Raw genomic sequence first — 13,235 nt, forward strand, 5'->3', positions numbered from 1 at the left:
TCAAATAGCCTTTACACAGCCTGGAGGTGTGTTGGGTCATTGTCCAGTTGAAAATCAAATGATCGTCCCACTATGCGCAAACCAAATGGGATGGGGTATCGCTGCAGAATGCTGTGGTAGCCATGCTGGTTAAGTGTGCCTTGAATTCTAAATAAATCACAGACAGTGTCACCAGCAAAGCAACCCCAGTTGGGGGTAATTTTGGGCCATTCCTCCTGACAGAGCTGATGTAACTGAGTCAGATTTGTAGGCCTCCTTGCTCGCACATGCTTTTTCAGTTCTGCCCACAAATTTTCTATAGGATTGAGGTCAGGGCTTTGTGATGGCCACTCCAATACCTTGACTTTGTTGTCTTTAAGCCATTTTGCCACCACTTTGGAAGTTTGCTTGTAGTCATTGCCCATTTGGAAGACTCATTTGCGACCAGGCTTTAACTTCCTGACTGATGTCTTGAAATGTTGCTTCAATATATCCACATAATTGTCCTTCCTCATGTTGCCATCTATTTTGTGATGTGCACCAGTCCCTCCTGCAGCAAAGCATCCCCACAACATGATGCTGCCACACCCGTGTATCACGGTTGGGATGGTGTTCTTCGGCTTGCAAGCCTCCCCCTTTTTCCTCCAAACATAACCATGGTCAATATGGCCAAACAGTTCTATTTTTGTTTCATCAGACCAGAGGACATTTATCCAAAAAGTAAGATCCTTGTCCCCATGTGCAGTTGCAAACCATAGTCTGGCTTTTTTATGACAGTTTTGGAGCAGTAGTTTCTTCCTTGCTGAGTGGCCTTTCAGGTTATGTCGATATAGTACTCGTTTTACTGTGGATATAGATACTTTTGTACCTGTTTCCTCCAGCATCTTCACAAGGTCCTTTGCTGTTGTTCTGGGATTGATTTGCACTTTTTGCATCAAAGTACGTTCATCTCTAGGAGACAGAACGCGTCTCCTTCCTGCGCGGTATGACGGCTGTGTGGTCCCATGGTGTTTATACTTGCATACTATTGTTTGTACAAATGAATGTACATTCAGGCGTTTTGAAATTGCTCCCAAGGATGAACCAGACTTGTGAGGTCTACAATGAGGTCAGTGAGGTCATGGCTGATTTCTTTTGATTTTCCCATGATGTCAAGCAAAGAGGCACTGAGTTTGAAGGTAGGCCTTGAAATAGATCCACAGGTACACCTCCAATTGACTCAAATGATGTCAATTAGCCTATCAGAAGCTTCTAACGCCATGACATCATTTTCTGGAATTTTCCAAGCTGTTTTAAGGCACTGTCAACTTAGTGTATGTAAACTTCTGACCCACTGGAATTGTGATACAGTGAATTGTAAGTGAAATAACCCAACAGTTGTTGGAAAAATTACTTCTGTCATACACAAAGTAGATGTCCTAACTGACTTGCCAAAACTATAGTTTGTTAACAAGAAATTTGTGGAGTGGTTGAAAAATGAGTTTTAATTACTCCAACCTAAGTGTATTTAAACTTCCGACTTCAACTGTATATACTGTACTGATATACTGCCGGTGGTGCCAAACCCCCTAAATATATTTATTTTTTTCCCCCCTGGGTTTCAAAGAAACAACCTTTAGATATTACTGTTGTTTAAACCACCAAGGAATAACATCCTGAGCCTGCTCTGTAGGAGTTCCAGGAGGAGCTGGTGTGGCGGGGAGAGCAGGAGCAGTGCCAGGGGGTGGATATGGAGGGGTACCTGGGGCTGGATATGGAGGTGAGTCCGATTTGGCTTTGCCATGTAAATGTACTGTAATATGCTGGACAAAATTATAAATGCAACATGCAACAATTTCAACGATTTTACTGAGTTACAGTTCATATAAGGAAATCACTCAATTGAAGTACAGTTGAAGTCCAAAGTTTACACTTAGGTTCAAGTCATTAAAACTCGTTTTTCAACCACTACACAAATTTCTTGTTAACAAACTATAGTTTTGGCAAGTCGGTTAGGACATCTACTTTGTGCATGACACAAGTAATTTTTCCAACAATTGGTTTCAGACAGATTATTTCACTTATAATTCACTGTATCACAATTCCAGTGGGTCAGAAGTTTACATACACTAAGTTGACTGTGCCTTTAAACAGCTTGGAAAATTCCAGAAAATTATGTCATGGCTTTAGAAGTTTCTGATAGGCTAATTGACATCATTTGAATCAATTGGAGGTGTACCTGTGGATGTATCACATTATGTTGATCTCTGTAAAGGGTGGTTTCCTGGACACAGATTAAGCCTAATCCTGGAATAAAAAACATTTTCAATGGACATTCTCCATTGAGCTTGCTTTTTAGTATCCGCCCCCAATTGTTTTAGTGAGTTCATAAATCAGGGATGATGTCTTTTAATTTATCAACTTTTTGCAAATCAGGATATAATCCTGCTGCGGCCAAAGCTGCTAAATATGGTAAGGAAAAGCATTCAAAACAACAACATCGGAGTTTGTACATTGGTTCAATTCATACTGAAACTTCTGTCCACTTTTAACTAATTATAATTTTCTTGTGACACTCCACTACAGGATTACCAGGAGGTGCAGGAGCAGGCCTAGGAGCTGGAGGACTTGGAGGAGCAGGAGGAGTACCAGGGGCTGGAGGATATAACCCTGCAGTGGCCAAAGCGGCTAAATATGGTAAAATCCCTCAAAACAATCAATCTCATTCAGTGTTGGTACATTGATTGAATTTACATCCATCTTTGACTTTTTAAATTGTGGTGTAACAAGTCTACTGTCTTTGGCGGTTCTGAAGTTGGACATTTGTTTTCTTGTGGCCCTCTACCACAGGACTCCCCGGAGGTGCAGGAGCAGGCCTAGGAGCAGGAGGACTTGGAGGAGGAGGACAGGGAGGAGTACCTGGAGGAGTAGGAGCTGGAGGTACGTCAAGGGATGTGTATGAATAGTAAAGACATCAGAAAGAGCTCAAAAAGTATCATGGTCTAGTCTGTCCTTCTTTGCGATATCAAGGTGATGCAACATGCAATAAGAATATTAATTATGTGATGCTTATGATTGCAGGATATGATCCCGCAGCCAAAGCTGCTAAATATGGTAAGAGCCTCTCTCGTTGTTTCATAACTTTTAGTCTATGTAATGCAGACCAGTGGAAGAACGATAATGTTTGTCTGTTCTGTGCAGTCTCTGTACAGAACCTATTCTCTCTTGTTAGCTGGATCAAGATTTTCACTATGGCTCAACAGATTATACTATACCTTCACCTATGTTCTTATCTGCCCGCAGGTATGCCAAGCGGGACAGGCATCGGTGGAGAAGGTGTGCCAGCGCCTATAGCGACTCCAAGACCAGGTGTGGGCGTGGGTGGTGGTGTTGGAGGAACTGCCTTTGAGCGCACTGATGTACCAGTGGGCACAGGGATACCTATCGCAGGCAAACCAGGTGAATAGATATTAGTTTCACCTTTTGATTCTTGCTTGGTTTATTTGACCTGGCCTAAATAGATCCTTCAGGATCATTGCTAGTACTACGCAAGTAGGTCCAAAATGAAGGGTTTAAAGAAAATCCACAAAGCTCCTAATGTGACATTATGACACCTTTACAGCAGAGGATTCATCTCTAGAACCCGGTGGAACTCCCATCCCAGGTAGAACCACAAGTTTTGCACTCAACAAGACTTTGGATTTAATTAACCTGTTTTCTCATTGATCAGTACAAATTCTGTATATCTGACGATACAGAGTTAGAGTTAGTTACTGCAGGGGTTCTCAAACTTTTTGGGGTCCGGGGACCCCTTATGTGATAGAAAATTAATCAGGGACCCCCTCATAATCATAACACCGCTCGAGTGAGTTACGAATAGCATACAAGGAGTGTAGTAAACTATGACGTTGGCAGTTCATGGCCGTACGAACCAAGTCTCGGACCCTGGGAAGGAACATTTTCCTGCAATTCTACACATTTTGTCACAGGGCAGAGAGAAAACTTTGCCGTTTTAAAGCTTAAATTACAGTGCATTTATGTTTTAAAAACATTTGGAGGGAATACAAGAAGTATAATGTTCAAAACTTGGTAATTGGTGGAACACTGTGGATACAAATATCCCTGTGAGCCTCCCAGGCCCATGTTGCCCAGGATTAAGAAGATAAATTGTAGGTTAACAATATTACATTGTATTGTATTACACCCTCTAAACTTATTCCATGGATCCCTTGGCCAAAATTTGTTTAATCTGTTGTTAGTACTATTCATTAAAAAAAATTACTATCTGGTCGCGGACCCCCTACAGTACCTCAGACCCCATTTTGAGAACCCCTGAGTTACTGTATTTGAAATATGCACTGTATTTTACAGAGCTGTAAAAAAAGGGGTAGGTACTGTACCATAGAATGCCATAGACATAGAATAAAAAATCAATGATAGAGACTGATTATAATGCAAGTTATAGTTTTCCTTTTCGTTTCATGAGCTGTATGTATATAACCTGTTTATAATCCGACAAAGCCCCATCAGACTTTTCCAGCAGGCCTCATCAGGACTTCAATGGCCTACAGACACAGCCTTAGCATCCAAGCTAACTCCCACATCTTCTACCACTGCTGTCTGGCTAACTGCGCTCCACTGCAGGTGTATCAAACAGCAATGGCAGTATCGTGCAAGCCAGTCCCCTGCCCTATCTCCCCCCAAACCCAAACCTCTTTGCCCCCCTCTCTTCTCCCCAAACCCTCAAACAAGAGACAGCTTAATATCTGTCCTGCTAGTGCTGTCCCCTTTAGCATTGTTGTATGGTCTAATAGCTATTCACTACCTGGAGCTGGAGCTTATCCCCTTCCCTCCTGCCATGGCAGTGCCAAGGATCCCCATAATGTCTTCTGCCCTACGCTAGTTTCCCCTACCCTGTCTTTTTCAACTGCAATGGATGAAACTGGAACCTGTTGTCTTTTGGCAGATCCCACACCTATTGGCACACAGGCCACAGAGGCCCCAGAGCCAGAGCCCAGTAAGACTTGCTGCTGTCTGTGTTTGCATGATCAAACCCTTTCTGACAAAGGACATAGTTACACTTCATTTGAAGAGTGTAATATACACATACAGTACCAGTCAAAACTTGGACAAGCATACTCATTCAAGGATTTTTATTTATTTGTACTATTTTCTACATTGTAGAATAATAGTGAAGACATCAAAACTATGAAATAACACACATGGAATCATGTAGTAACCATAAAAGTGCATATTTTAAATTTGAGATTCGTCAAAGTAGCCACCCTTTGCCTTGATGACAGCTTTGTACACTCTTGGCATTCTCTCAACCAGCTTCATGAGGTAGTCACCTGGAACGCATTTCAATTAACAAGTATGCCTTGTTAAAAGTACATTTGTGGAATGTATTTTCTCCCAAATGTGTTTGAGCCAATCAGTTGGTATACAGAAGACAGCCCTATTTGGAAAAAGCAAAAGAGAAATGACAGTCCATGATTACTTTAAACTCACTAGGGTACGTGCTAGCGTCCCACCTGGCCAACATCCAGTGAAATTGCAGAGCGCAAAATTCAAAAACAGAAATACTCATTATAAAAATTCATAAAACATACAAGTGTTATACATCGATTTAAAGATTAATTTCTTGTTAATCCAACCACGCTGTCAGATTTTAAAAAGGCTTTACGGCGAAAGCATACCATGCGATTATCTGAGAACAGCGCCCAGTAGACAAATCATTACAAACAGTTAGCAGCCAAGTAGAGGAGTTACACAATTCAGAAATAGAGATACAATTAATCACTTACCTTTGATCTTCATATGGTTGCACTCACAAGACTCCCATTTACTCAATAAGTGTTTGTTTTGTTTGATAAAGTCCCTGTTTATATCCAAAAACCTCAGTTTTGTTCAGTAATCCATAGGCTCAAACGCAGTCACAACAGGCAGATGGAAAATCCAAATAGTATCGGTAAAGTTCGTTGAAACATTTCAAACGATGTTTATAATCAATCCTCAGGTTGTTTTTTAGACTAAATAATCGATAATATTTCAACCTGGCAATAACGTTGTCAATATAAAAGGTAAACAAGAAAGGCGCGCTCTGAGTTTCAGAATACAAGCCTGAAACAATTTCTAAAGACTGTTGACATCTAGTGGAAGCCATAGGAAGTGCAATTTGAGTCCTAAGTCAATGGATACTGTAATGGCATTCAATAGAAAACTACAAACATTAAAAAAATCCCACTTCCTGGATGTATTTTTCGCAGTTTTTCGCCAGCCAAATCAGTTCTGTTATACTCAAAGACATTATTTTAACAGTTTTGGAAACTTTAGAGTGTTTTCTATCCAAATCTACCAATTATATGCATATCCTAGCTTCTGGGCCTGAGTAGCAGGCAGTTTACTTTGGGCACGCTTTTCATCCGGAAGTGAAAATAGTGCCCCCTACCCTAGTGAATTAAGACATGAAGGTCAGTCAATGGGCAAAATATCAAGAGCATTAAAAGTTTCTTCAAGTTCAGTCGCAAAAACCATCAAACGCTATTATGAAACTGGCTCTCATGAGGACCGCCACAGGAAAGGAAGACACAGAGTTACCTATGCTGCAGACGATAAGTTTATTAGAGTTGCCATGCGATAGTAGAGAGAACAGTCTATGACTGGGGTGGCTGGGGTCTTTGACAATTTTCAGGGCCTTCCTCTGGCACCGCCTGGTGTAGAAGTCCTGGATGGCAGGCAGCTTTGCCCCAGTGATGTACTGGGCCATACGCACTACCCTCTGAAGTGCCTTGCGGTCGGAGGCCGAGCAATTGCCGTACCAGGCAGTGATGCAACTGGTCAGGATGCTCTCGATGTTGCAGCTGTAGAACCGTTTGAGGATCTCAGGACCCATGCCAAATCTTTTTAGTTTCCTGAGGGGGAATAGGCTTTGTCGTGCCCTCTTCACGACTGTCTTGGTGTGTTTGGACCATTCTAGTTTGTTGTTGATGTGGACACCAAGGAACTTGAAGTTCTCAACCTGCTCCACTACAGCCCCGTCGATGAGAATGGGGGCGTGCTCGGTGCTCCTTTTCCTGTAGTCCACAATAATCTCCTTAGTCTTGGTTACGTTGAGGGATAGGTTGTTATTCTGGCACCACCCGGCCAGGTGTCTGACCTCCTCCCTATAGGCTGTCTCGTCATTGTCGGTGATCAGGCCTACCACTGTTGTGTCGTTTGCAAACTTAATGATGGTGTTGGAGTCGTGCCTGGCCATGCAGTCGTGGGTGAACAGGGAGTACAGGAGGGGACTGAGCACACACCCCTGGGGAGCTCCAGTGTTGAGGATCAGCGTGGCAGATGTGTTGCTACCTACCCTCACCACCTGGGGGCAGCCCGCCAGGAAGTCCAGGATCCAGTTACAGAGGGGGGTGTTTAGTCCCAGGTTCCTTAGCTTAGTGATGAGCTTTGAGGGTACTATGGTGTTGAACGCTGAGCTGTAGTCAATGAATAGCATTCTCACATAGGTGTTCCTTTTGTCCATGTTGGAAAGGGCAGTGTGGAGTGCAATAGAGATTGCATCATCTGTGGATCTGTTTGGGCGGTATGCAAATTGGAGTGGGTCTAGGGTTTCTGGGATAATGGTGTTGATCTGAGCCATTACCAGCCTTTCAAAGCACTTCATGGCTACGGACGTGAGTGATACGGGTCTGTAGTCATTTAGGCAGGTTGCCTTTGTGTTCTTGGGCACAGGGACTATGGTGGTCTGCTTGAAACATGTTGCTATTACAGACTCAATCAGGGACATGTTGAAAATGTCAGTGAAGACACCTGCCAGTTGGTCAGCACATGCCCGGAGCACACGTCCTGGTAATCCATCTGGCCCCGCAGCCTTGTGTATGTTGACCTGTTTAAAGGTCTTACTCACGTCGACTACGGAGAGCATAATCACACAGTCGTCCGGAACAGCTGATGCTCTCATGCATGCCTCAGTGTTGCTTGCCTCGAAGTGAGCATAGAAGTGATTTAGCTCGTCTGGTAGGCTCGTGTCACTGGGCAGCTCGCGGCTGTGCTTCCCTTTGTAGTCTGTAATAGTTTGCAAGCCCTGCCACAACCGACGAGCGTCGGAGCCGGTGTAGTATGATTCAATCTTAGCCCTGTATTGACGCTTTGCCTGTTTAATGGTTCGTCGCAGGTTATAGCGGGATTTCTTGTAAGCTTCCGGGTTAGAGTCCCGCACCTTGAAAGCGGCAGCTCTACCTTTTAGCACCGTGCGAATGTTGCCTGTAATCCATGGCTTCTGGTTGGGGTATGTGCAAACAGTCACTGTGGGGACAACGTCCTCAATGCACTTATTGATAAAGCCAGTGACTGATGTGGTGTATTCCTCAATGTCATCGGAAGAATCCCGGAACATGTTCCAGTCTGTGATAGCAAAACAGTCCTGTAGTTTAGCATCTGCTTCATCTGACCACTTTTTTATAGACCGAGTCACTGGTGCTTCCTGCTTTAATTTTTGCTTGTAAGCAGGAATCAGGGGGATAGAGTTGTGGTCGGAATTACCAAATGGAGGGCGAGGGAGAGCTTTGTACGCGTCTCTGTGTGTGGAGTATAGGTGATCTAGAATTTATTTCCCCTCTGGTTGCACATTTAACATGTTGATCGAAATTTAGTAGAACTGATTTAAGTTTCCCTGCATTAAAGTCTCCGGTCACTAGGAGCGCCGCCTCTGGGTGAGCGGTTTCCTGTTTGCTTATTTCCTTATACAGCTGACTGAGTGCGGTCTTAGTGCCCGTAGCTGTTTGTGGTGGTAAACAAACAGCCACGAAAAGTACAGCTGAGAACTCTCTAGGCAAGTAGCGTGGCCTGCAATTTATCACAATATACTCTACTTCAGGCGAGCAAAATCTAGAGACTTCCTTAGATTTCGTGCACCAGCTGTTGTTTACAAATATGCACAGACCGCCCCCCCTCGTCTTACCAGAGTGTGCTGTTCTATCCTGCCGGTGCAGCGTATATCCCGCTAGCTGAGTATCAATGTCGTCATTCAGCCACGATTACATGAAACATAGGATATTACAGTTTTGATGTCCCGTTAGGATATTCGTGATCGTACCTTGTCTAGTTTATTGTCCAATGATTGCACGTTGCCGAGTAATATTGACGGTAACGGCAGTTTTCCTACTCGCCTTCTGCGGGTCCGGACGAGGCATCCGGCTCTTCGTCCTCTGCGTCGCTTCCTTTTGCGAATAATTGGGATGTCTGCCCTGTGGGGTGTTTGGAGAATATCGTGTGAGTCTTGCTTGTTGAAAAAATCTTTGTCTAATCCGAGGTGAGTGATCGCTGTCCTGATATCCAGAAGCTCTTTTCTTCCGTAAGATACGGTTGCAGAAACATTATGTACAAAATAATTTACAAATATCGCGAATAAACCACATAATGGCACAATTGGTTAGGAGACCGTAAAAACGGCAGCCATCTCCTCCGGCGTACACTTAACCACAGCATTCTGCAGCGATACACCATCCCATCTGGTTTGCGCTTAGTGGTGACTATCATTTGTTTTTCAACAGGACAATGACCCAACACACCTCCAGGATGTGTAAGGGCTATTTGACCAAGAAGGAGAGTGATGGAGTGCTACATCAGGGGTGCATCACTTGAGTGGGTTGAGTCACTGATCCTCCTGTCCGGGTTTCATCAGATGCCCTGGCCTCCACCATCACCCGACCTCAACCCAATTGAGATGGTTTGGGATGAGTTGAACCACAGAGTGAAGGAAAATCAGCCAACAAGTGCTGAGCATATGTGGAACTCCTTCAAGACTGTTGGAAAAGCAGTCCAGGTGAAGCTGGTTGAGAGAATGTCAAGAGGGTGCAAAGTTGTCAAGGCAAAGGGTGGCTACTTTGAAGAATCTAACATGTATTTTGATTTGTTTAACACTTTTTTGGTTACTGCATGATTCCATATGTGTTATTTTCAACAAGGCACACTATAACTTTTAACAAGGCACACTTGTGAATTGAAATGCAATCCAGGTGACTACCTCATGAAGAGAGAATGCCAAGAGTGTGAAAAGCTGTCAAGGCGGATACTTTGAAGAATCTCAAATATATTTTGATTTGTTTAACACTTTTTTGGTTACTACATGATTCCATATGTGTTATTTCATAGTTTTGATGTCTTCACTAGTATTCTACAATATAGAAAATAGTAAAAATAAAGAAAAACCCTGGAATGAGTAGGTGTGTCCAAACGTTTGACTCGTACTGTATGTTCTTTACAATTCCTTACATAAGCACTTCATAACATTTTACATGATTACTTATTGGCTTTTGATAAACAATTCATTTTAGTTGATTCAGGTATATTCCTTTTTGAAAACATTGTAATGCAACAACAACAACAAAAAATGAAGGAATGTAATGTTCATGTGGGTGTGGGTGTTGACAAGATAATGTCTCTCAGGTATTTTCTAGAAGTAGTTTGTCCTCTTAATCGCTCTTCCTCTCTTTCCCTCAACTAACTCCGCAGCTTGCTGCTCTTGAAATATCTCCCATTTCTGCTCTCTCCTCCCTCCCTTCGCTTTTTAACCAATTCGATTCATCTGACACTTGTCAATACTTGATTGACTTGCAGTATAGTGTAATATGACTAGTTACTGTTAATGTCCTCCACAATAAAGATTGCTCCTATGGAGATTGTGCCTGGAAGACCTGTAGATACGTACTGTATGCACTCATCCTTTCTCCTTGGTAGTTAAAGTCCTATCTCCCTTCAGGGGTGGGAAACTCCAGTCCTCAGGTGCCTGATTGGTGTCACCTTTTCTCCATCCCTAGCAAACACAGGTGATTAATCAAATTGCATTCTAAACATGATTAGGTGATTGGAGTCAGGTGTGTTATCTGAGGAAAAACTGTGACACCAATCAGGCCCTGGAGGACTGGAATTGCCCACCTCTGCGGCATCTTCTACAGCAGGGGATCATATTCTTGTTATTACCTGATGTTTACTTACGGTACTGTATTTGAAATCCCACATTGTTTGAAAATGTTTTTATGAGAAAATGGACACAAAAATTCATATTACTGTGTAATTCTTCCAGCACATATTTTTTTGGAGCCCCTGCTTTAGATTTGTTCTTCAGTCTCGAAACTAAAATGTTTATATATCTTTACGATATTTTATTTTGTGTGATTTTTCTCTGTCTTGTTGCATCTTGGATAGAGTACTTTGATACAATACTTTATTGTTCATTTTCATGGAAATTCATATTATTAATATATCACGTCATTGATTAACTTTCTTTTGGTTTGCTGCAGGTGCCACAGGAGTAACTGGAGGTATGTATTGGACCATATTTTTTATGAAGCCAACATCAATTATTCATTCTCACTAGTTTTGCAACATTGTGTCATTAGAATCACTGAACATTTTATTTGAGTTTTTTGAGTGGTAAGTTATTCTATTTTGGAGACTTTATAACTGTCATAATTATGACTTAGCTGGTAATAATTAACATGATTGCCTTCACAGTTGGGGCTGGGGTTCTTCAACCTAGTGGTAAGTAATTTTAAATGATTCTCCTGAAAATGTAAAAATCCTTCTGCATGAAAATGGCGTCCTACTTGTACCTATCAACATTTCTGTACTTTACTATCTTTTCTTCTTATCTTTGAAGAACAATATTAGATTGCTTTACTATCAGTTCATCTTCATTGTTGACCTGTGATTTTTTTTTTAAATGTATTTACTGTACATCAAACATTAGGGTTTTCATTTATCATCACTTTGAACCAATATGCTCTGTAGCTGTGTGTTAAAGACTTTTCTCTTTGTTTCCAGTTGGTACAGGTCCAGCTCAGCCTGGTGAGTGTTGTGTCCACCATAGCAGACCTGGGTTCAATTAGTATTGGTTTTCTTTCAAATACTTCTCATGTAGTTGATACTGGAGTACAGCAGCCTGGAGGTAAGGTGTCTCGATAGTGGAGACTATAAGGAGCAGAGTATGTGACATTGTTTAGCCACATGATGGTGACAATCTCCTGCAGGTGATGCTGTTGAGTAGTTTGTTTTCCAGTTGTGTAGTGACATGATTAATAATATTAATAATATTAATTTAGTGGGTGTTTAAATTTGTCCAATTTCACACGTACATTATACAAATGTCTGAATTGGAAATGTGTTTTTTGCATATCCCAACTCCCCCTGAGACACCCTTGGAGAGTGGGGTCACTGCCGTGGTCAGCCTTTATCAACGGCGACCCTGGAGCAATTAGGGTTAAGTGCCTTGCTTAAGGGCACATCGGCATATTTATCAAATTGTCGTCTTGGGGATTCAAACTAGTGACCGATTTTGTTATTGGCCCAACGCTCTAACCACTAGGCTTTATATTATTTACAGGTGTGGGTGTCGGAGCAGGTGGCAAAGCTCCTAAACCCCCTGGGACAGGTAAAGATTCTGAAACCCTACTAATACCATATTATTGCAGTAGTATTACAGCACTGGTTGTTTACAACTTCAAATTGATACCATCAACTCAGATCCATAACCCATCCAATAATGTGATTGAACACTTTTACATGTGTAATGGCTTTCCTCTTCCTCTTCATCAGAAGAGGAGGAGCAGGGATTGAACCAATATGCAGCGGATTGTGAAGACATGATTTATTAAAGAAAAACACGAAAACACGAACTTGACTAATAAACTAACAAAACAACAAACGGTGTAGACAGATCTGGACGACGGACTCACATAACACACGAGAATGCACGAACAGGGAAAAAAACCTACACATAAATGACACTGAACAAACAAACCGAAAACAGTCCCGTGTGGCGCAACTACATACACAAACACAGGAGACAATCACCCACAACGAACACTGTGAAAACACCTACCTAAATATGACTCTTAATTAGAGGAACGCCAAACACCTGCCTCTAATTAAGAGCCATACCAGGCAACCCATAAACCAACATAGAAACAGAAAACATAGAATGCCCACCCAAACTCACGTCCTGACCAACTAACACATATAACAAACTAACAGAAATAGGTCAGGAACGTGACAACATGCCAATATAAATATAATTAATAAACCCCTATGCACATTCATATAACAGTGATGTACCAACCCTTATGCACACACGATTAGGAATAATATGCTTTGTTATTGATCAGATAAGGATATTACCTTCTTCACGTGAGTCAATAGCAAGAGTTGTTTACACACAATGAACAGCAGCATCAGCTCTTTTCTCTGGTCTAATGCACCAAAACATCCCATTAAGA

General features: G+C 42.1%; 1 protein-coding gene across 9 annotated transcripts in view; it reads left to right on the plus strand.

Annotated features, from left to right (window-relative positions):
* Nucleotides 1-13,235, plus strand: part of LOC129822558 (elastin-like) — a 117,926-nt gene that overhangs the window by 86,845 nt on the left and 17,846 nt on the right. For 4 of the 9 annotated variants that reach the window (XM_055880871.1, XM_055880876.1, XM_055880872.1 and 1 more), the window contains 12 exons: nt 1,652-1,738; nt 2,395-2,430; nt 2,545-2,655; nt 2,809-2,898; nt 3,040-3,072; nt 3,262-3,417; nt 3,581-3,622; nt 4,925-4,975; nt 11,262-11,282; nt 11,476-11,502; nt 11,785-11,808; nt 12,344-12,391. In XM_055880871.1, coding sequence (XP_055736846.1) covers nt 1,652-1,738; nt 2,395-2,430; nt 2,545-2,655; nt 2,809-2,898; nt 3,040-3,072; nt 3,262-3,417; nt 3,581-3,622; nt 4,925-4,975; nt 11,262-11,282; nt 11,476-11,502; nt 11,785-11,808; nt 12,344-12,391 — 726 coding nt within the window. The remainder of the gene's footprint in view (nt 1-1,651; nt 1,739-2,394; nt 2,431-2,544; nt 2,656-2,808; nt 2,899-3,039; nt 3,073-3,261; nt 3,418-3,580; nt 3,623-4,924; nt 4,976-11,261; nt 11,283-11,475; nt 11,503-11,784; nt 11,809-12,343; nt 12,392-13,235) is intronic. The other 5 variants (XM_055880877.1, XM_055880875.1, XM_055880874.1 and 2 more) reach the window with 5 other exon arrangements.

The sequence above is a fragment of the Salvelinus fontinalis genome, chromosome 24, assembly GCF_029448725.1.
Source record: "Salvelinus fontinalis isolate EN_2023a chromosome 24, ASM2944872v1, whole genome shotgun sequence".
Lineage (NCBI taxonomy): Eukaryota > Metazoa > Chordata > Actinopteri > Salmoniformes > Salmonidae > Salvelinus > Salvelinus fontinalis.